General features: G+C 37.3%; 3 protein-coding genes across 3 annotated transcripts; all 3 read left to right on the forward strand.

Moving 5' to 3' along the window:
• Nucleotides 1–145: 145 nt before the first annotated feature.
• LOC124644913 lies at nucleotides 146–584 on the forward strand. The gene has a single exon (XM_047184587.1). The coding sequence runs from the start codon at nucleotides 208–210 to the stop codon at nucleotides 496–498; it is 291 nt and encodes a 96-aa protein (XP_047040543.1). The 5' UTR covers nucleotides 146–207; the 3' UTR covers nucleotides 499–584.
• A 1,524-nt stretch (nucleotides 585–2,108) lies between these two features.
• Nucleotides 2,109–6,636, forward strand: LOC124645086. Its single transcript, XM_047184829.1, has 3 exons — nucleotides 2,109–2,662; nucleotides 4,273–4,346; nucleotides 5,962–6,636. Exons 1-3 carry the CDS (start codon nucleotides 2,639–2,641, stop codon nucleotides 6,401–6,403), a joined length of 540 nt encoding a protein of 179 aa, XP_047040785.1. The 5' UTR covers nucleotides 2,109–2,638; the 3' UTR covers nucleotides 6,404–6,636.
• A 2,518-nt stretch (nucleotides 6,637–9,154) lies between these two features.
• LOC124645289 lies at nucleotides 9,155–10,923 on the forward strand. The gene is made up of 3 exons (XM_047185090.1): nucleotides 9,155–10,192; nucleotides 10,283–10,786; nucleotides 10,861–10,923. The coding sequence occupies exons 1-3, from the start codon at nucleotides 9,155–9,157 to the stop codon at nucleotides 10,921–10,923; spliced, it is 1,605 nt and encodes a 534-aa protein (XP_047041046.1).
• Nucleotides 10,924–14,976: the final 4,053 nt, after the last annotated feature.

The raw sequence follows: 14,976 nt of genomic DNA on the forward strand, positions 1-14,976 counted from the left end.
ATCGACTGTGGCCGCCCGTTGTCGAAACCACACCGGTCTCGCTCAATACGTTACCACTCCGATCTACCCGTCTGCTATTGCGCAATTAACACCCTCCAGGTGACCGATTCGTAATCCTTGGCGTCGCTAATCATCATAGTACGTAATGTTTTGTATTAACTCAGGTTTTAGTTTTGCTATTGTGTAGACAGTGTGCGGTTGTTCCAGATGCGGCTAGCTTTCTGCACGTTTTGTTTGTTGGCGACGGTGGCGCTATCTGTGTGTCGTCCGTACGACCCAGAAGACGACGGCTTGAAGGATGTGCTGCCCTCTGACGGGCAGTTCGAGGCGTTTTACCCGCGTGAAGCGCACGGCATACCGAACGGTTCGTCGCGACCTGCGCATGGGCACGGTAGTTTCTACAAGCACCGCAACCCGGCGCTAGTTGACGTCAAAAACGCAGCCGCGTATGGTTACCGGTTTGACGGCATGAGGAGATTCAATTTTGACGATGAGTGAACAGTTATGTATGTATAGTTTATGCTAATGTTGACTACATAAATGTATAAACCTCTTGTCTTTGAATATAAAAGTTTTGTAATGAACCTATATTTGTTTTTGTTTAATATTTCACTTATTCAGATCCTGTTGAGTTGTCCCCGGAATCTGCGGATGTGTTGAGTGGAAAAGTGCACACTGACAGTTTTCAACTTGAATTCGTGTCTGCAATTCATCTCACTTTTCTTAGTTTTAAAATTTTCAGTCCACGCTGACTGTTCTCGAGGACCGGACAGCTGCTCAGGACATACCTACTATAGATAGTGCACTAGCGCAGACACAGATGCTCTCTCTAATTCCCTTCTCTGATGGTTCAATGGGTATATTAGGCACGAAACTGACCGTTTATAGTGCTTTATACGCACCCTGCGTGGGCACTAATACCAGTCCAATAATAAAAGTGATCAATTGAAATATAAAGTTATAACACAGATTACATGATAGTTACTGGTTATATGCAATTTAAAGCATAAGTAAGTACATATGCAGTAATCTACAGCAAAAATCACGATCTGCTACTAAAATGGCAATAAGGCTTCGCGTGGACTAAGTATAGTAGTGCGCGTCGAATCTGGTGGGCTATATCAATTTCCAGCCCCTGGGTTGCTTTCGATAACAAAATAATTTCAACCGAATTCGGCCCCCTACAAGGCTGTCCCGCTTGCTGATAGGATACTAAGAAATCGTCTTTATGAGCACTATGTAGTTATATATATAATGATCTTTATATAGGTATAGCAATTTCATGTGAAGCGTTTTAGTGCATGATTATGTGACTTTAATTTTTTGGCACAAGTAATACTACTTACTAATCTTTCAAACTGAAACAAAGAAACACAATGCAGCGGCTGAAATAAGTGCCTAAGTGCCTATTTAACAGGATGGTTCAATTAAAACTATGCGATTTAAATCTAAGTGGTAACTATTTTTTTTACCAGATAGATACTATTTTTTTTACCAGGGGTAGACCCCATTCTTGCAATCGACAATCCACCTCCGTCTTATTAAAAGTAAACATTTTCTATTATACACCACTGATTTCAATTGACTTCCTGTTTATCGGTTAATTATTTACTTTACAGAAACAAGTGCTGTACTTACGATAGTTTTGTACTTTTTTGTCTATTTAGTTGACTTCACCTATTTAAGATTTCACGCTCGGTGTAGCAAAACAAGTCAAAGCAAGGGGAGCTTGTAGCTTCGAGCTAGTTGACTGGATAATGAATACGTCGGGGCGATTCGACACGGGTGGCAGCCGCATCCTTCCTTGCCATTACGTGTGCAGTAGACCACGACCCCTGTCCAAATGTAGGTATGCAGCTGACGATGCAGGGACACATCTTCAGGGAACCTAACCTGATGTCTTTGTGCAATATGGCGATGTGTCAATGTATGCATAGCTTCCGTATACGCATAGCTTTGATCAGCAAAACATCCTTACGGTATCTTACGGTACTTAACTTTTCCCGTCAGTTAGCAGCCTTTACCGGCTTCTAAAAATAGACTAGAGCTTTATAATGTTTATGAATAAAATTATAAACAACCACCAAAACATCATGTAAAGTAACCTGCCATCAGTCACCTAGAAAGTCCGATAAAATAAGTCATGTTAAGTTTTGTGCACATAATTATAGTCAATTTATTATAATGTTCTCTAAAGTACAACATTAGATACTCCGCACATTAAAAATTCTAAGTCAAAACACTTAGCCGCCCTCAGAAAAAAGTGTGAAATTATGTTAAGTGGCCAGTACCAAAAAGACCCCTTTTTAAAATCAGGCTAATATAACGGTACGTTCTAAGTAAAGATAGAAGTATAGGTTAATAAGATTATTATTATACCTCATGTTGAGGTCGGAGACCGGCTTTTTAAGGACGGAATGTTTCTGAAACCGTGTATAAAAAACGACTGGTCCCCAGGGATCGGTCATTCCGCGGCCGGAGTGGGTGCACGCATCTTCGTTCCCAAAACAACTAATATTTTTTGTGTTAAAGCTCCTTAAGTCTTCGTTCGACTTACACTAGCAGTTTTGGGTCCAATCTCGGAAGGAGTGAACGTTGGGCTACTTCTCTCGTCCAGTTTTACGTCTCAACAAGTGCCATGTATCCAGATGCAGTCAGAGTGGTAAGTCGCATTAATACTAAATGATCTGTTTGCGATTTTTAAACTAGATTTAGGTATTTATAACGTAGTGCAATTTATATTTTTTTGTCTTCCTTAATTCATCAATGAAGTGCCTCGGAAGAAATATCAAATTTCATTGATCAGTTAGTACCAAAGTGTTATAAATCTTTTGACTTAGTTTAAAAGAAATGACTTCGCCCCGACACTCATACAATGGGTTTATCACTTTTCGGTGTTTATATTATTCGTGCTTAACGATTGTCTATTGTTGGATAAAATTTCAATTTATATGGCGGCAATAACAAGGCTGAATGGAAGGCTGATGAGAGCAGGGAGTCATGCAAGTCATCCGGCCGTCACTTTGTTAACATCTCTGTTGTGACACCCGACGATTTATTGATTTAATATCGTTATTGAGATATCTTGATGAATCTCGTGTTATTTTATTACCTTTTATACAGTGTATCAATCAACTAGGGTTCATTATTCAATAAATATTTTCCTGCTATCTCTGTTTGGTGCTCGGGTATTCTTTAACCTGTTTTTTTTTGTGATAATAAGACAAAAAATGTTTTATAAATATTCAAGTAACACAATGCGTAGGCTTTAAAAAAAAAGTTGATGATAGAGCGTCACGGGAAACAGTTGAAAGTAAATTAAATGTTTATGAGTTTGGGACTTGCTCGCACCATTTAACGATTGTCCACGGACCGGTACAAATCTCTTTATAATGTTCATATCTAGTGAAACCAGAGGATACAGCCTGATTACCTCGGCACAATATCTCTTATATATTTTTTTCTCTTCTAATTAATACACCAATTAAGCATTCCTGCATCTATTTTAGAAATCTCATTCTAAATAGGAGGTACGGACATGATAACGTCCCTGTTTATTTAGAAAACTGTAATTAACTGATGTATAATTAAGTGGTTAGGATTTTATGATGTTGGTGCTCAGTATCATTAATCTTACCCGTTATTCGATGTGGATTCATCCAATTAGCTTTATGTTAAGTGGAATGATAGTCCCTACTTTGTTTTCTGATGTACATTTTATTATAGTTATGAAGTTCCTTATCCGAATATCGGTTCAATTATGTAGGCTTGCGTTTTATTTTTGTACTGTTAAGCTCTGCGAAATTTTGCTCCGCGCTGACCTATTTTTAATTTAAAGTGCTTTTTATTTGCCTATTCTTATTTTTTTTTTATCGGCATTAAAAAACTTTGAATAAAACGACCCAATTTGAGAAACGAGCCCGGGTAATTTTTCAATATACTGAAACATTGCATTATTACCTTTTATGAGAAAGTAAAGTATTGTTATGTATTACAGTGTACACCTATCATTGTAAATAACGAGTTACACTTTCATTTCTCCTTATCTTACATGGAGTGCGCTGATTTATTTTTTGTTTTACATTTTCGGTTGTTACGCGATTGGGTTGATGTAACAGTCACTTGTTTTGTCTTTTTGTCTTTGTTCGGCGGTCGTGGTATTAGAAGAAATGAGTTTTGTTTTATTTTGATCGTTGTTCAAAGTTGTAATGTAGTGTTCATTTGTTTTGATCGTTCTGTTCAAAGTTCTAATATAGTTTTCATTTGTTTTAGATGCAGTTGGTCCTGGGTTTAGCATTGGTGGCATCGTCAGAAGCGTTTTTCCTGAAATGGGGCTCTGATTCAGCGTAAGTCTAAAATTTTAGAATTTTTTAATAAATTTAAAATGGAATTGGAGCAAATGCGATTTTTTTCCTGTTAAGCGAATGATTGAAATTCCTCTCTAGCTTTAATATGTTTCAAAGACTTAGTATTTTTTACTCTCCTGTCGTCTATCCGACTACTGCAATACAATGAGTTGCATATTCGTATGCATAAATATTGTGCCGACGTATTTCCTCCACCGCCGTATATTTTGATCTCCACACAATTAAAGAAATAACGAATTATAAATTGATGATTTTTAACCGTCGCCGTTATACAATTAGAAAACACTATTTATTAGTGCTTTAACATAAATGTATCGCAGATGTTCATGTCTACATTTATTCCTTGAATACCAACTAGTGCCACTAGTCTAGACATAATTATTTAACTAACCCACTTTGTATCGGTGCGAAGATATTTAAATATTAAATTATTACGTAGTATAAGCATAGGAAGCTTGATTCTAGTAGCTGAAAATATCTATGTCTCCTTTCACTTGAGACGCATTTAGAATCCGGAACATAGGTGCAGATACCTAGTTTGTAATGATAAATCGTTGAATGTTACTCGATGACCATATCAAAACAACTAGCTTCTGCCAGCGGTTTCATCCGCATCCCGTGGGAACCTCTGCACGAACCCGGATAAAAAGTAGCCTATAGCCTTTCTCGATAAATGGGCTATCTAACACTGAAAACATTTTTCAAATCGATCCAGTAGTTCCTGAGATTAGCGCGTTCAAGCAAACAAACTAACCCTTCAGCTTTATAATATTAGTATAGATAACCTGTACTTGATACTGTTAGGGTGGAGCACACATCAACTTCTTACATCATCACTGCATAGTATAAAACAAAGTCGCTTTATCTGTCCCTGTAACCCTATGAATTCTTAAATCTTTAAAACTCGAAACGGTCCTTGATGCTTTTTTTCAAAATAGATAGAGTGTCGGCTAGGCGGGTCGTTAGTTTTATGTAAAACTTTTGGCATAGCGATGTCACGCAGTCGTGTAGCGCGGATGTCACACACTTAAAGTATGTATTATAGTCGGTGTGCAACAATCCTTAGCGGAATTTGAGTCACGAGTAACAAGCAGACACCGTGTCACATTAACACAATACCGCAGATAAAAAATAACACATTTCCTCGTCAGCGAAAATATGTTTTATGTGCATTTTCATGTCCCCAGACGTACGTGAACTTTTTATCAGTAGTTAGTTAGTTTTTGCTTTGATTACATTTTTATTTCCTAACGTTTACTTAGGTTTTACGTTGACTGATAAATTGCCATTTTATTCACTTGATTGACAGTTTTTTATTTCGACTAGCGTGACGTTGTATAAGTTCCGGTCGCAATGTTACTGAAAGTTAGATATTGGTAGCGTACAGAATTAGGTCCTCTGTTTTTGTGGGTTCTTCTTCCTATGCTTCCTTAATTATCTTAGGCTCACCGCGCTTAAGCATAAAACGATCAACAAATAGTTTTTATACTATTTTGTCCTTCTTCACCATGTATTATTTTTTATTAACATAAGCAATAGATAGGTAGTGTATGTTTATATTCATAGACGTACTACATAGATGCCTTTGTTACAGAACCCAGTCCTCCGCGCAGAACACGTGGGTGCAGCCAGTTCCCTCGAACATGTCTCCCGGCTACCGCTATCAGTACACCTACACTCCTTACGAGTCGCGCAAGGTGTACCAGGTCCAGGCCCCCCAGTACCAACAACAGGCCGCCCAGTACCAGCAGCAGGGAGCCCAGTACCAACCTGAGCTCGTGCAGCAGAACCTTGCACCGATCCCGATCAGCGTGCCAGCGGGGGCCAGTTTGACCCCCGTGTCTCTTCAACACGTGCAGCTAGTTCCCTGCATGTGTCCCGTCGCCCCTGAAGAGGCAGACAAGCTCCAGAAGCAAGTCGGCCCAGGCCCCTACATGGCCCAGGTGTACAACAAACCCACGTACACTGTTCAGCAGCAAGTCTCAGATGACCCTCAAAACCCCAAAGATCATGAGATTGGGCGTCACGATCAATAGGATCAGCGAATAAAATTTAAGTTATCCCACCAATGACTCGCTCTTCCCTTGTATAATTTATTTTACTATTTTTATTATTTATCGTTTTTGAGTGTAAACCTCAGATTTCTGGTATTTATGTCAAAAAAATATATTTTAAGCTTTGTGGAGGTTTCCTTTCAAAGGATCACGAAGACTGATAGACTAAGGACAACATGTGTTCATTCATTCTGATTAAAGTTTAGATAACTGTATTATGGCGTTTCTTTTTGTTCCTTGAATATCCAATGAATTATAAAATGAGTTAAACAAGTCTATTTTAACTGTCTATGTAGTACGGAATCATGTAGTTTAATTTCAACTATGGCATCGTTCTAATATAATAGAACCACGGAGGAGAAAAGACTAGCGGAGATGCCCTAACGCAGGTAGGTCACGCGCCTTCAGGTAGGTCAAATACGTCACGACTACGTCACGACAGGCGTGGCTGGACACCGCCCATATACCGTCCTTCACATCAAACTGACATCTTGTCATAGTTGTATTTTTACCACAATTTCAACAAATTTTATTTGTTACTCGATTAAAACGACGAAATGCGCTATCATTAATTGTAGAAATTGCTCAGGATCCAAACTCAAACATACCATATGATAACATTTCACGTGTAAGTAATATTTTTACTATAAAGCATATTTTTTGCTAGAGACATCTGTCGTCGAATAGCTGCATTTCTAGAACCTCTAAGTGAATTTGTATTATTTTCGTATGAATCTTGTATCAATGTATATTATTGGTACCAATTTTTGCCTTAAAAAACAGCTTCATTTTTCCTTGCATCCTACAAGTTTTTTTTGTAGATTATTTACAAACCAAAACATATGATATATTATCATGAAAATTTAAAATTATAAAAACACCATCTTTCGGTAAGTAGTCGACTTACGTATATTTGAAGTAAAATTGTGTTCATCAAGACAGAGACACCCGTTACAAAATTAAGTGCTACCAGACATCGAAAATTCAATCACCCATTCTTAAAAAAGGCCTTATTTAAAAAAGCTGCAATTATCTTAAAATTAATCATAACTCTAACTATGTATTTCTTTTAGTAACCAGGCAGCATCGTTGTGATCAGTTACATGTAATAAGATCTAAGACTACATTTTATAAAAACAGTATTTTTGCAATGGCTCCAAAAATTTATAACAAATATAAGATTTTTATATAGGTATATGTCTCTTGCCGTACATACTTTTTGAATGTACCTTTACTCAGAGCAACATCCGACTCACATAAAGTCTGCTACTTAGTGGATGCGCCGTTATGATACAGTTGTGAAAACTCTAATTTGGTACTGTCCCTATAATTTTAATTTCCATTTTTCTTGGTGAATTTCGTAATATGGCAACATCGAAAATAACAACAGTCATCGCAGCACGGTTCTAGAACAAATAGAACGAATTTTCGTGCTTGTGATGCCATAGTGGCTAGTAGACGAACTAACACAATGACAATAGTTGATACTTAAATTACACCATGGGGGTATTTTAGACCCGTGGTGAATAAAAATGATTTTTCATCGAGTCTCCGTTTAATGGTTCCTAGTAGAATTATACCCATTTCATTTCTGGGGGAGTAAATAAATTGTTGTGGGGCAAGTTCTCTGCACAAAATAATACCTATATAAGAATTAATTTTCTAACTTTTTTATCTCTCTCTTTTTATTTGTTCATTTCAAATGAATGCTTCTTCAAACTTTCTAATTCAATTACTATTTTAAAAGAATGATTAATTTTGAGTATTTACTTTACTTTTGAGTATGTCACTAGTGGTCGATGTTAGTTTAGGGTTAGATTTTAATCATCCTATTCCACGCTAGATGGATTTACAAAAAATGGGTGGCTTCCCATAAAAGGCGTATAAGGGTGGAGCACGGGTGGAGCCTGTAACGTTCCTCGTCCCCCGCTCACCCGAATTTTGGCGCGCTGCTTTGTTAGGAGATTTTACGTTAGGGCACCTCCGCTAGTCTTTTCTCCTCCGTGAATAGAACGCAATTGCATGACCATCGCGCGGGTGTTGCGACGCGCGATGGCCAATACTGGCTGTAGGTACGCGAGCGTGGATTGAGGCAATAGGCGAGTGATACCGGACGCGATTCGCTCGATTTTCAATAAGGATATAAGTATTCGAATTCAATAATAATCATTCGTTCGAACCAAGTTCCCGCGGAACTACGGAGATCGCGCAGTCGCGTTCTATTAGGACGATGCCTATGATGCATGTAGCCATCGGTCGTAGGAATAGACGTTAATGTAAGAATTCTATCATCTTCAAACATACTGATGTATAAACATTTAGATGTACTTTCATGTATAATTTCATGAGAAGACCACTGTAGCGGAAATTATCACAAGCACAAAAAGTTTAGATTAGGTACATAGTAACTAAATAGGTTTGAAATAAAATTAAACAAAAAAAAAACGTAAAAAAAAACGTCAAAACGTATATCAAAGGTTCCTGTATTCTAGGTTATATAGGTATATTGTACTTATCTAGAATTTTTGAGAGGGTGGTTCCATTATTCTACGCAAATATTAATTGATTCTGATGGAATAAAACCGCACACCATTACACATGTTATGTTGGCATAATTGGGAAGAGTTCCACGAAAACCACTCGATGTGTCGAGTATTCAAGCGATTATAATTAAACCATATTTATAGTCTTTGTTTACAGAGGTGTTTAAAGTATTGTCTACAAGAAATAAATATGTTCTTTTCGTCAAGAAAGTACGGATCCTTATCCGGGAATGAACTTCAGATGAGTATAAATCAACTATCTACAATCTATCTGCCAATGAATTTGGATAAAAAATTCCATCGCAGTAAAGTGGCAGCTATTAAAAAACTGCATTTTATACTAGACAATTGTAATAGAAAAGTTCTCCAGGAACTTGATTTTGAGCATCTTCTCCTATGCGCTTTAACGTTGGTGTACTACTTCGGTATGCGAATCAAACTGAGTAGGCTGACATCCAAGGCGTGGTTCTGGTGTGGCAGGCGACTGTTCCATAAGGCAGAAACAGGATTCCAATCAACTATGGACAAGTTATTACCCGAATGTAGCGAAGTAACTATAAAAATTACTCTCAGGTTCTTTACGGACGTTTCGCTTTGGTCTTTCGAGAGTTTCGTTGAGCAAATTCTTGAAGTACTTCTGTTTTTCGATCGAGGGAAGACGACGTTATTCAACTTGATGCTAACCGATATTCACTACGTTCTGTACACTGACGTAAAGACAGTTACGAGGCACCGCATGCGAGTATTTTACAATCTATTAAAAAGTTCTAATTGGGTAATCGACAACAGAAAACTGCTACCGTTCGTAACTCGGCTTTTAGATTTTTTCGCCTACAGCATATCCAAAGACGATGGAAAAACCTCACCTTACAGATATCTAAGAAAAGGCTTCGAAGTTTGTTTGCGTCGTATATTTGAGAGAGTCGAAAACCAGCATCGAATGTTAATCATCACAACGATGCTCAATTGGTTCTCAATGGTAACTATGAATCAAGAGGATATTTTAGAGTTTTCCACATTACTGGATCATGCTGCAGAGTTTTATGAAGTGTATTCTTACAAAGACAGTTTTGGAGAAGGACTTATTGAACACGTACTTGTTAACTTAGTGGGCTCGTCTAACGCTACCAATAGCCTGGTCGGTAGCAGGTTGCTACTTAAATTTATAGATCGAGAGAAAAATTCACAATATCTCATAGTTCCCACGTTATTTTATGAATTTTCACAGGTAATGGATTTTTAAATAAACGTAGGTTTAGACTTCTTTTATATCCCATTTTTATATCCCATAGCCTTCATCTTATCGATCTATTTTTAGGTAAAAGTTCGAACAGGAGAGTATAACCTCAAAGACAAAATTTTCATGCGGCATCACAGAGAGAAGCTGACCACTTACCTCCTGAAAGCGGTCGTGAACCATGGCACGAATATTGTCAACTTGAAAACCATTTATACTATCGTATGTTGTATGGTGTTAGAGGTGCCATGTGGGTTGACGGCCGCTGCCGCCGCCTGCATCGTCATGACCATCCAAGACCATGCTTTGAACGGAGAGAACATTCCAGCGCCCTGCAGGTACTGGCTTCATGCTGTCGTCGTGTCAGTCATGTCTTTGATATGTTGGGTACACAAAGCCCCCGTACTGTATACCTATGTGAACCACATAGTGGCGCGGCGGGCCAGGGAAGCTCCCCAACTAAACCCGCCGCTGATGTATTTCTACAAGATTGGCAGGCATCACGTCACTTGGAATAAACCTACCCTATTCTTCGAAGATTGGGAGTTACGCTATGCTCTTTGGAAACATTTCCAAAACACTCAGGTATGCAGTTAGCTACTTAACTTTTATACTTGTGAGTATTTTTGTTCTACTTAAAGTTTATTTTTTCATTCCAGCAAGCGAATAAGGAGAAAGACATGATTAGTAAGAAAGTACCTACGTTGGATTTGCGAACTTAACACACGGAAATGAGAAGGTAGATATCATGATTCGTTCAATTAGAACTACAGAAGTCTGTGTGCGATTAACGATCGGTTACGTTTCTTATTTGATTAGAGTAGGTAGCCGAGGAAGTAATTTACGTGGGCCAATGGAAGTAAAAATTATATGAATTCTGTGTTGCTGTTAGATTACTGGTTTTTGCTATTATTTCCGTGTTATTGCCATTGAATTTGTTACGTATGGTGATAGCTGCAGAGTCGATAAAATACGCTCAATTTACACTAAGTACTTGGGTAAGTGTCACTTTCAATTTTCAATTTTCAAATCTTGCGTTCCGTAGAGTTCGCCTCCCTCTGTTTTTTAGGGTTCCGTACCTCGAAAGGAAAAAACGGAACCCTTATAGGATCACTTTGTTGTCCGTCTGTCTGTCTGTCTGTCTGTCTGTCAAGACCCTTTATCTTAAGAACGCGTGGACGTATCAAGCTGAAATTCACATGAAATACTCGGGTCTATTGTCCCTTTACGCTGTGAAAATATCAAGCTTCTAAGCCAAGCCAATCAAAAGATACAACCGATTATGTCGATATTTTCAACAAATTCTCGACACTCGCAAAGGAATCAAAACCTACAGGGTACTTCCCGTAAACTCAGAATCTTGAAATTTGGCATGAAGCATTGTTATATAATGCAAATATAGGAAAAATTGCGAAAATCTCATTTTTTTTGTTATATAATATAAAAAAAATATTTTAATAAAATGAAACTTACTACCTTATTTCTCACGAACGAATAAAGGTACCAAATTGAAATTTATACCAAATACCTAGGTCTATTGTCCCTTTAAGCAATGAAAAAATCAAACTTCTAAGTTAACGCGATCAAAAGATACAGCAGTTTTACCGACACCTTAGACGAATTTCCGTCACACGCTAGGGAATCAAAACCTACAAGGTACTTCCCGTGAACTCAGAATCTTAAAATTCGGCACGAAGCAACGTTATATAGTACAGATAAAGGAAAAATTGCGAAAATGATAAATTTGAAGTTACATAAAATATTAAAATATTATTTTTGCTTACATGACATAAAATATTTTTTTAATAATTATAAACTTACTACCTACCCTTTTTCACATGAACGCGTAGAGATATTAACGTTTTGAATAAAAAGTGAAATTCATATCAAACACTTCTTAAATATAATGGCCTCTAAACTGTGAAAAATTTTAAATCATTCAATGGTCATTGGGCACCTTAGTATGAAAACCATACCCACGGCGGATACGAACGAAATATAGCACAGTATAATGATAAAGGCTCTGATTTACTATGGCATTAGTCGCATCAATGTGAACCATGGGAATCTAGAGAAAATCAGGTGTAAACATTAAATATTTTCCTCATTTCAATGGGGAATTTAAACGACCAAGTTTGACGGAATTGAGAAATCATTTCTTTGTAGTGAAAGAGTATACTCGCCGTTTATTTCCATTGTCATCAGGTCAGGATCTGATGATGGAAATCCTGAGAAATCGAGGGCAACTATCAGAAATTGTAGGCATGCATAGGATTAAAACTTGATTCTCAGATGTATGTCTGGTGATACTGTCAAACAGTGAAGGTTTAGAGCTTACCTGATGATGGAGACGTGAGAAAGTCGAGAGAACTCCTCAACAGTATGTTTTAGTTACGTCGTGTTTGGGCTTATATTATTCGTATTGACGAGAACTTTTCACAAAAGTTATAAAAATAAAAACTTTTTACAAAAAAAAACAACTTCTAAAACAACAAGAAAACTGTTTATATGTGTCACCGTAAGATTACAAACATCGTTAGATTACAATCTATCTCGAGAGATTGTAAACTGTCGAATTATTGTAAACCGTAACACCTGATTGCAATTTAACGCATTATTTTTCGCTATATTATAATCTATCGATGAGAAATTGTCAAATTGTCAACTGTCCGAAAGCTCTCCCTGATTGGTCAGTCTTTTTGTAAGATCGAGAGCGATGTAGAGCGGTCAAATTGTCAACTGGCGTAGAACGGAATGCATCTTGCGCGCTGATTGGTAGAACGTCAAAAAAGACAATGTTCTTTGCAACTCCCGGTGTCACAGCTCTTTGACGTGCAAAAATAAGTGACGGTTTAATTTTTTATAAAATCAAAAATTGTACTTAATTTTTAAGACTCAAATTACACACAATTAAAAATTGTATTAAAAATTGAAGTTAGTGACGAAAACGAATCGCTGCAAAACCGACTCCACGTAGTCTTGTCTGCCCTACCCCTAGAGTGCAATTCAAAACCGCGTAGGCGCGGAGGGGCGAGGCGGCCGCCGGAGCCCCGCAGCGCCGGAGCCGTGACAGAAGTTATGCTTGCTGCAAGTTGCATGCTTACTTCCATGCTGGGTCAATTAATATGGGATGTGTTATATTTTAAACAAAAAATTCAGTAGGTACGAGTTAAAAAATTAGAAGGTAAATAAATATTTTTATGATGTCATTTAATAGTATTTAAGAAGTTTACTGTTAGAATGCATGCTACAAATTTAGATGCAAAAAAATAACCATCATGCTGAGTTGTATTTAGAGTGGAAGATAACTCGTGGCTAAGATAGTATTATTTAGATGCTCGACGCTTTATTAATTGTGGCTGACTTAGTAATTTAGAAGGCAACATACATTTTTGGGGGCGAATAATGATATTAAAAAGAAGCCTGTTTAATTAGCACCCCTTTTATTTTATTTTTAAATATTAGTGTGTATTTGAAGACAAAATACCTAACTGTATTTTTATAAGAGTTATTTTTATATAAATTTAATACTTGAAGAATTTTTGAAGAGCATTTATTTTATTTAACTGACACCTCTATTTCATTCCTAACTCTACGGGAACTCCATGGGAACAGAACGGCTGGTCGTGATTGGTCGATCTTACAAAAAGACTGACCAATCAGAGAGAGCTTTCGGACAGTTGACAATTTGACAATTTCTCATCGATAGATTATAATATAGCGAAAAATAATGCGTTAAATTGCAATCAGATGTTACGGTTCACAATAATTCGACAGTTTACAATCTCTCGAGATAGATTGTAATCTAACGATGTTTTTAATCTTACGGTAACATATGCATCGGTCTAGATCTCGGTGGTTAAATAAATATAGATGCATCCTCTAGACACCGACTTCTAGACCGATGCACCTAACATCTTTTTAATTTCTTTCTTGCTTTTGTTTTTTTTCTTGTTGCTTTTTTATATGTTTGAAGTTGGATTTGTTTGTAAAATGCTACAAAATAAAATAATGCCGACTTTATAAAACAAAGAAAGGGACAGAATTACACTTTTGTCAAGGCTCTAGAAACCAGGCGGAAAAAAACCTGAAACTGGGGCTCTTTAGGTGATTAATCCCTCAAAAATAAAAGATCCCATTCCTGCAATGGCTGCTTTAACCCAAGTTAGTAGTGAATTCTCATCACCTAAAATAAAATAAGCTCCAACACAAGGTTACGTTATAAATTGTAAAGGAGTTCCCATAACTATATCTGATCTTAGCTGTCGATCCCACAATGGCAGTCAAACCTATCTTTGTGGAAAGTCTTCGCCAATACGAATAAAATAAGCCCAAACACGTGGTAGTTGCAACATACCGTTCGGGAGTTCCCTTGACTCTCTGTAGTCTCCATAATCAAATCAGCTCCAAACCTTCAGTTTACCAGTACCCTCAAAAATACACTCACATGTCTGGTTATGACTCGATGCGTGCCTACAATATTCAAGAGTTGCCCTCGATTTCTCTGGGTTTCCAGATCCTCATCAGATCCTGGTCATCCGGATTGGCACCTTCCTTCTTTATGAAATGTCTTTACCAATAAAAACTAGCATTGCAACCTGTACAATCCTCTGAAACTGCTTGTCTTTTATATTTTTCAAACGATCCTGGACATTCGTCTCCATGGAATTTTAATAAAATATTTATATTCAAAGAAACGTCATACCATTCTCCACGATTTAAAACGACTTTGATTCATGTCTGCCACTTTTTACAAAGCGGGTCAGATATGCCCC

The sequence above is a fragment of the Helicoverpa zea genome, chromosome 31 (assembly GCF_022581195.2).
Source record: "Helicoverpa zea isolate HzStark_Cry1AcR chromosome 31, ilHelZeax1.1, whole genome shotgun sequence".
NCBI classification, from domain to species: domain Eukaryota; kingdom Metazoa; phylum Arthropoda; class Insecta; order Lepidoptera; family Noctuidae; genus Helicoverpa; species Helicoverpa zea.

Bases quoted from the DNA above. Each gene is read 5' to 3' on its own strand.
- LOC124644913 (XM_047184587.1), top strand. From the start codon at position 208: ATGCGGCTAGCTTTCTGCACGTTTTGTTTGTTGGCGACGGTGGCGCTA.
- LOC124645086 (XM_047184829.1), top strand. From the start codon at position 2,639: ATGTATCCAGATGCAGTCAGAGTG. The intron at 2,663-4,272 runs GTAAGTCGCATT...CATTTGTTTTAG, and splicing joins ATCCAGATGCAGTCAGAGTG to ATGCAGTTGGTCCTGGGTTT. The intron at 4,347-5,961 runs GTAAGTCTAAAA...CCTTTGTTACAG, and splicing joins AAATGGGGCTCTGATTCAGC to AACCCAGTCCTCCGCGCAGA.
- LOC124645289 (XM_047185090.1), top strand. From the start codon at position 9,155: ATGTTCTTTTCGTCAAGAAAGTACGGATCCTTATCCGGGAATGAACTT. The intron at 10,193-10,282 runs GTAATGGATTTT...ATCTATTTTTAG, and splicing joins TATTTTATGAATTTTCACAG to GTAAAAGTTCGAACAGGAGA. The intron at 10,787-10,860 runs GTATGCAGTTAG...TTTTCATTCCAG, and splicing joins AACATTTCCAAAACACTCAG to CAAGCGAATAAGGAGAAAGA.